We start from the raw sequence: 8910 nt of genomic DNA on the forward strand, positions 1-8910 counted from the left end.
ATAGAAGAGAGTTGAATATCAGGGTCGATGGTAACAGCATTTTGACCACAAACTGCCCCCAAAATTCTAGGGGTCACATTCGACACCTCTTTCACGTCGTCCGCGCACGCCACAGCTATCTGCCATAAACTGAAATGTGGAACAAGGTCCTTAAGGCCCTAGCCGGCAGCACTTGGGGTGCAGATAAAGAAACCTTCTTGACCACGTATAAAGCTATAGGTCGGTCTGGTGTAAGCTTTGCGGCGCCAGTTTGGTCCCCGAATTTATGTGACACGCAGTGGGATAAGATTCAAATTTGCCAGAACGCCGCCCTGAGAACAGCAACAATGTGCCTCCTCAAATCTGCATTGGACCATCTTCATGAGGAGGCAAAGATTCTTCCAGTGCGACAACATAATGAAATGCTATCGTTACAGTACTTGCTGGGGTGTTACCGTGAGAGTCATCCCAATCACCATCTGCTGGCCACCGATACACTCAGGCATATCAAGAAGGATATTCATGCTCTAGAGACGACGGTCCAACAATATAGGAGAGAACCTCTAGATCAACAGGCATATCAGGAGGGTTTGAACAGCATTCACACGCACACAGTTGCTAGGACCATAAGCAATTATTGTGTGAATGCAGTCATCGGAGGACATCCCCCATCTATCGCAGCTGAAGAGCGTCAGCTGCCACGACAAACCAGAGTAGTTTTGGCTCAATTACGCTCGGGATATTGCAGTCGCCTAAATTCCTATTGGGCGGGAATCGATCGCACCGTGCAAGACATCTGCCCAGGATGTGGCATGGGCTCGCACGATACTAAGCACCTATTAAACTGCCCCGCCAAGCCTACTCATCTGACTCCAGTGGATCTGTGGTTACATCCCATCAAAGTAGCCAACTTCCTGGAACTGGAGATAGACCCAGAGCCAGATTGAATAGGAGAACGAACATACAAACATAATAATAAAACACTGTTACAACAATAAATAGATGACAGCTTTTATATCTTAGCAAATCCTTCAAGAACGCCATCACAACAAGGAAATGGTTTCAACAAGTTCAGAATGCTCCTATTCTTTGCCGTAATCAACTAAAAATATAGAATTATGTGAGGTTCGAATTCCAGAGAAAAACACGAATGTATATATTTTATACGAATTACCGCGATTTTTACAATGGATCCGCAATTACGAATAATCGGGGCACGAATTATCGCGACTCCACTATATTGCGAACATTAAATAACTATAAGGCAAACAAGTAAGAACGGCGTCAAGTTCGGCTTGGCCGAACTTCTTATACCTTCCACCACGAATTGTATTGAAGTAAAATGGAACAATTAGTTTCCTTTCGTTTATGAAGAAGACAAAATCCAATATTTCAGTAAGATAATGTGGCTTAAACCTAAAAAATACCAAAAAATCAAGAGGTGTGCTTTCATGGGGGATATAGGAAGACGTGGACCTATACCGACAAAGTTGGAAGGGAAACCCAAATACCCCCAACGAAGACTAAATACCAAATTTCAGCCACTTCAATGGATTATTGTTGCCATAACCTTCAAAATACCGAAAATCGAAAGGTAGCGTTCTATGGGGGCTATATAAAGGCGTGGACGTATACCGGCAAATTTCAAATGGACAGTTTTATACCACAAATGAAGACTAAATACCAAATTTCAACCATTTCGGAGGAATATTGAGGCCACAACTTTCAAAATACCGAAAATCGGGAGTTACCGTTCTATGGGGGCTATATTAAGGCGTGGACCTGTTCCGATAAATTTCTGGGCGAAAGTTTTATACCACCAACGAAGATTAAATATCAAATTTCAGGCATTTCGGAGGAATATTGAGGCCACAACCTTCAAAATATTGCGAGCAGTATGTTGATTTCAACAGAGGGGCGGTTATAGACGGACATGGTTATATCGACATATAACGTATATAACGTATTCCCGTATTCCCGGGAATTTCAAAAAAATTCCCGGGAAATCCCGTTCAAAAAATTTCGGGAATTCCCGGGAAATCCCGGGCCAGGAATTCCCGACCAGAAACTCTACACGTGCCACTGGGGCCTCAAAGTTTCTATTGGCCCTTTATATAGCTAATATTAAAATCTGACCCGATTTTCAAAATTTTTTGTAGGATTACTTGTTTAGCCACTACAAAGAACTGGTAAACTGTTTTCATCGATTGGACAATAAATGTGGTGATTTGTGATTTTGTGAAAGTTCGCCTTTGGTCCCATACAAATTCGCCTTTGGCCCCATACAGATTTTAAAGAAATCGCTCTACAGACCACATTAATTGTCCAATCGATAAAAACAATTTACCAGTTCTTTGTAGTGGCTAAACAAGTAATCCTACAAACAATTTTGAAAATCGGGTCAGATTTAAATATTAGCTGTATAAAGGGCCCATGGAAAATTTGAGGCCCCAGTGGCACGTGTTAACATATTCCGATTGAGCTCAAACTTTAGCAATCTTAATTTTTAACAAAACCAAACAATTTAGGAGTGTGCCGCATAAAAATAAATTTAAAACCACTCTAATGTCCACGTTGTCATATAGCCCCCATAGAAGGGTACCTCCCGATTTTCGATAATAACTGAAACTGCCATGGAGTCTTCGATGCGAGTATAAAACTTTCGACTTTGCAAATTTTTCGATACAGGTCCACGTCTCATATAGCCCCCATAGAACTGTACTTTCTGATTTTCGGTATTTTGAGGATTTTAGCTACAACCGAAGTGGGTGTAAATTGACATTTAATATTCTCAGGGGTTACAACACGTCTGCACCAAACATTTTTCAACATATGCCCATGTTTAGGTATAGCCGCCATATAACGGCACCTCCCGAGTTTCGGTATTTTGAGGATTTTAGATAAAATGTTTAACCGAACTGCGTCTTATTTGACATTTGAGGCTCTCAGGGGTCACAACACTTCTGCACCAAAAAATTTCGACATATGCCCATTTTAAGGTATAGCCCCCATAAAATGGTACCTTCCGATTGAGGATTTTAGTTCCAACTTTTAACCGAACTAGCTGTATTTAGACATTTGACTTTCATAGGAGTCACAACACTTCTCAACCAAAAATTGTCAATATAGGTCCATGTTTAGCAAAAACCCCCATATAATGAAACCTCCCGATTTTCGTTATTTTAAGGATTTTAGCTACAAGTTTTAACCGAACTAGCTGTAATTTAACATCTGACTTTCTTAGGGGTCACAACACTTCTCCGCCAAACATGTTCAACATATGCCCATGTTTACGTATAGCCCCCCATATAACGATACGCCCGATTGTCGGTATTTTGAGGATGTTAGCTACTATTTTGAACCGAACCAACTGTAATTTGATATTAGAGTTTCTTAGGGGTCACATAACTTCTCCCCAAAAATTTTTCAAAATAGGTCCACGTTTACGTAGAGGTTTCATATATCAATACCTCCCGATTTTAAGTATTTTAGCTACAATTTTAAACCGCACTAAAAATTTTAAGCATAGGCCCATATTTAGGTATAGCCATAATATAACTGTACCTATCGATTTTCGGTATTTTAAAGATTTTTGCAACATTATTGACTGAATTACCCGAAATTTCACATGTAGGTTCCCTGCAGCCACGAATATTGTCCATCTTAAATTGTCAACACAGGTCCATGTTTTGGTTTAGCCCCCATATTTGCTTTGGTACCGCCCCCGATTTGCGGTATTTTTAGGGTTTTTGGTTGCATTTTTCTTATTGAACTACCTGTAATATCGACTTCGGACGTTCCAAGCAGTCACGAAAATTCTCCACCAAAAATCCGTATAACACCCATATAACAATTCTTCTCGATTTTGGATATTTAAAGGGTTAGAGAGGTTTAGTACCTCCCGGTTTCCGATGCTTTGACGAATTTAGCTGCATTTGTTGACTAAACTGTATGTAATTTGAAGTTCTTATTGGTCAGAAAACTTCGCCGCCAAAAATTGTGAACATAGATCTACACTTTGATATATCCCCCATATAAAGGTACCGCCCAATTGAAGATATTTTTAGATACATGTTTTGGCCTGATTTAGGCATTTGAAATATACAAGGTGGGAAACTTCGACCTAAAATTGTGTACAGTAACTTACTTACTTAGCTGGCCCATTACAGAATATTTGTTCCATATACCAAACTAAGAAAATATCTCCAATTCTCTCTGTTTAGTGCTTCGCTTTCTGGAATACCGCGCCGTATCATCTCTTCATGAACTTGTTTGCGCCATCTATTCTTTTGCCTGCCAATTCTGCGTGCACCGCCATGTGGCCCGAATTTATACGCCTTTTTAGCGGGTTCATTATCGCACATTCTTATGATATGGCCTAGCCAACGCAATCGCTGCATCTCGATACGTTTAACTATATTCATGTGTTTGTATAGCTGATATAGCTCGTGGTTCAACGCAGATTGGTCCGTAGATCTTTCGAAGAATTATAGGAAGCAATTTCAATAGTTGGTCCGATCTCAATGGACGCATTGCGCGTCGTCTTCTCGCCGTTTACCGCCAGACCCACTTTAGCAGATTCTCATTCGACATTCATAAAGGTATCCGATAGTTCTTTTACTGATCATCCCATTATGTACACATCATCAGCATAAGCAAGTAACAGGTGGCTATAGGTGTAGATGGGTCCACTTCTTTTGACGTTTGACTCTCGTATAACCGTTTCTAACAGGATTTTGAAAAGATCACACGAAAGGCTTTCTCCTTGCCAGAAACCTCTTTTGGTACAAAACTCTTCGGAGAGGTTCTTTCCTATTTTAACTCTTGTGCCAGTTAGAGTCATTTTACAAAGCCGAATGAGCTTTGTGGCGATACCAAATTCAGACATTGCTTGGAATACCTTTGAACGTAGCGGTCTGTCGAAGGCTGCTTTATAATCGACAAAAAGGTGGTAGGTGTCGATCTGCACCTCTTGAGTCTTCTCCAGGATTTGCAGCAGGGTAAATATCTGGTCAATGGTGAACTTGCCAAGTCTAAAGCCGCATTGGTATGGTGCAATTATTTCGTTGACCATGGGCTTTAGTCGTTCGCACAATATTACTGACACTATCTTGTAGGCGATAGGGAGAAGACTTATGCCCCTATAGTTGGAGCATAAATCCTTATCTCCTTTCTTATGGACGGGACACAGCATGCTCAGATTCCAGTTGTCTTGTACGCGTTCTTCCTGCCAGCTGGAGCTAACTAGCTGATGCATACACCTTATCAGCATGTCGCCTCCGGTTTTAAACAGCTCGGCTGGTAGGCCATTAGCTCATGCTGCCTTATTATTCTTCAGCCGGTTTATTGCTGTCTTTATCTCATCTTGGCCGGGTGATATACATTCAATACCATCTGGTTGGATTGGATCTGTGGTATCGTCGTCGACTTCGCTACTAGGGGATACCAACAGTTTGGAAAAACGCTCTTTCCATATCCTTAGCACACTATCTCTATCAGTTACCAGATTACCTTGCTGGTATCTACAGGAGGATGTGTCAGTTCCAAAGCCATCAGTTTGATGTTTCACTCTTTGGTAGAATTGTCGGACTTCGTTCTGTCTCCTGTGCATCTCGATTTGTTCATACTCCCGCTTTTCCATCTCTCTCCCGATACCTCTCTCGTGCGCTACGCGTTGCTACTGATTGTAAAGTAGTCCTATATGCCGCATTTTTCTCTTCGGTAGCAGCACGACACTCCTGGTCATACCATGAATTCCTTGGTGGAGGTCTCTGGTAACCAAGTACTGATTTTGCGGCTGTTTGCATGGAGTGGGCAATGTTTTGCCATTGTCCTAATACGTTATCGGGATGAGGAGTGCTTTGATTATGCAGTTGGGCCACTTGAGTGGAATATTCTGTGGCTATCTGTTGTGATTGCAGCTTACCGATGTCCAACTTCCGTGTTGTGTCTGTTCGCACTTTGTTTGCTACGTTTATTCTGGTACGTACCTTTGCTGCAACAAGGTAGAGGTCCGAGTCTATGCTTGCACCTCGGAACGATCGTACATCCAACACGCTTGATGCATGTCTTCCATCCATCACAACGTGATCAATTTGATTGCTTGTTCTTTGATCTGGCGACAGCCAGGTGCCCTTATGAATTGAATGAATTGATATGCTTAAATCTGGCACTGCTAACTACCATGTTTCTTGCAGCTGCAAAGTCTATCAGCCTCAAACCATTGTCAGATGTTTCACTGTGGAGACTGAATTTCCCGACTGTTGGGCCAAAGATATTCTCCTTTCCAAATTTGGCATTCAACTCGCCTAGAATATTTTTAATGCCATGGGCAGGGCAACGGTCATAAGTTTCTTCTAAGCGCTCGTTCTGTTCGTCCTTGTCTTCAGTGAGAGCATGAGCGCAAATAAAGCTGATGTTGAAGAATTTAGCTTTTAATCGAATTGCAACGAGTCTTTTATTCACTGGGGTGAAGCTGGAGACCAGACAAATCCGCAACCAAACTCATGCTTTGTGTCATGGCAGCTGTAATACAGTGCGTCACCTTTAGGTGTTGTTGTGACGCCTTTCCCAATCCATCGTATTTCCTGTATGGCAGTAATATCGGCCTTGTACTTTCCAAGTACATCTGCCAATGCGTAAACTGCACCTTCTCTATGAAGAGTGCGAACATTCAAGGTTCAGATTCGCTGATCATGGTCCGTAAAACGTTTGCGTGGTTCGTCAACTTTAGAGGGGGTTGTTTTTCTTTTCTTTCGTTTTTTCATAGTAGGCTGTTTTTTTCTAGAGGAGTTAGTAACCCTCCCGACGCCCAAACCCAAGTTTTTAACGTTCTTATGAGTGAACGCGCGGTACATTTTAGCTCTCTACCTTTAACGGGTGTTAAAGACAGCTCCCCAGGTGACACCACGGGGAAGGTCAGTGTCCACTTGAGATGAAAGAGGGACAAAGATAAATCCTGGGCTTTGCCATGTTAAAGCCGGTCAGGACCGTTCCTTGCTATCTTCCATCCCCTGCGTCACCCATTGTGTACAGTAAAGGAAACTTAATATTCCATTTTAGTTCGGAATATTTTATGGTGGAGGGTATAAAAGGTTCGCCCTAACGACTCTTTTTATTTGTTTTATTTAATTTTGTTCGGTGTTCCTTATTTACATCCATTCCATGATTCTTTAACAACTATTTTCCATTTTAAGGTACAATTGGATGAAGCCACCGATGCCTGGGGCATTAAAGTAGAACGTGTCGAAATGTAAGTTTAGCCAATCACATAATATGCAATTTTCCAACTAACTTTTCATTTTTCTCTTTTTTATTATTGACCATTTTGACCTATGGCATAATTTTAGCAAAGATGTACGCCTACCCGTACAATTGCAACGTGCCATGGCCGCCGAAGCAGAGGCAGCACGTGAAGCGCGTGCAAAAGTTATTGCCGCCGAGGGTGAACAAAAGGCATCGCACGCTTTACGCGAAGCTTCCGAAGTAATTGGCAATTCACCGGCCGCTTTGCAATTACGTTATCTACAGGTAAGTGAACAGCAAATATACATATAACAAAAAATCACGTTGAATCATGACTCCTCATCATCAATAATCAATGGCTATTGTTTTGTATTTTGTTGTTGCAGACACTGAACACGATTTCGGCTGAAAAGAATTCAACTATTGTGTTCCCGTTGCCCATAGACATGTTGACTTATTTCATGAAGAATAGTGAGGCTAAAGCTTTGGCTGCCATGGCGGATGTCATAACAATGAATTCACAACAACAACAACAACAGCAATGAATGAATAAAACGGAAGAATGGAAAACAATACCCGCAGCTGCATAAGCCAATGATGTTGGAAAATCGTTTTTGAATTTCGTTTTTGTTTTTTTGTCGAAATATGTGTGTTGCAAAATTAAATAGAAATCGAAGAAACAGGGAATAAATATGATATTTTAAATAATTCGTGAAACATTTTACGAAATAATTTTATTATATATTCTAAGTTAAGAAATAAGTTCATCTTAAAGATTTCAAAAAATGTGTCTTAATAAATTTGGTATTTTATGTTTACTAAAAATAAAATCAATTTATTTTTCTGAACCGATCCTCACCAAAAAGAGTAGCGTTTGTCTCAATTTTCACCCGAATATGATAATAAATGTAACCTGTACTTTGATAACAGAAATACATGGACAGACGGACGGACATTTATAAATCGATCCTGAATGTGATGCTATGTAAAACATAAAAAAGTAACCATGGCTCTTTCTCCTTTACTTTTGCATATTTCATAGAAATGCACGAAGACACAATACCTCTTAGCACAGCGTGGTGTAGGGTATACAAATGTGGACATCAAGTTTGTTAATAACAATTAAAAAAGCATCAATCGGCTTTGCCGATACCTTCAGCATAAGTGAATTGAAACACATTTTTCCTAAAAAAACAAGTAAGCAAAGGCTCTACACCACAACCTCTAGGAATTAGCTATGTGCAACCACTTTGCACTTAGAATGTCCGGGTATGATTCCCAGACCTGGCCACATCAAATTTTCAACGGTGGCATAATACCCCTTTGTAATGCTGCCGATATTTCCTGAGTATTTCAGCCATGAAAAACTTCTCTACAAAAAAATACGTCACATATCAATAACATAACATGAATCCATTGGTATAAGATCCCTTGTCCCTACTGGGATATTTGTGGAACAATTATATAAATTATAAACATCTAAACAATATTCCAAAATTGGAAAATTCACATTGATTGTGGGTTTATTGAAGATTTATTGTACTCACATATGCTTGGTAATGCACGCAGTTTTGTGATTTTCAGGGAATCCGACAATAGTTCATTGTGGTTATATACATATTTTATACCGATAGAAATAACTAATAATGAATAGAAATTCAAATAGTTTGCATGCAAACAAATTTA

General features: G+C 40.3%; 1 protein-coding gene across 4 annotated transcripts in view; it reads left to right on the forward strand.

The window, feature by feature from the left end:
• Positions 1–8054, forward strand: part of LOC141401101 (band 7 protein AGAP004871-like) — an 85653-nt gene extending 77599 nt beyond the window's left edge. For all 4 annotated transcript variants that reach the window (XM_073980942.1, XM_073980941.1, XM_073980943.1 and 1 more), the window contains 3 exons: positions 7176–7231; positions 7329–7509; positions 7611–8054. In XM_073980942.1, coding sequence (XP_073837043.1) covers positions 7176–7231; positions 7329–7509; positions 7611–7769 — 396 coding nt within the window. In that variant the 3' untranslated portion in view covers positions 7770–8054. The remainder of the gene's footprint in view (positions 1–7175; positions 7232–7328; positions 7510–7610) is intronic.
• The last annotated feature ends 856 nt before the right edge of the window (positions 8055–8910 follow it).

This window comes from Musca autumnalis, unplaced genomic scaffold (genome assembly GCF_047663935.1).
Source record: "Musca autumnalis isolate F117 unplaced genomic scaffold, ASM4766393v1 scaffold_4, whole genome shotgun sequence".
Classification (NCBI taxonomy): Eukaryota; Metazoa; Arthropoda; class Insecta; order Diptera; family Muscidae; genus Musca; species Musca autumnalis.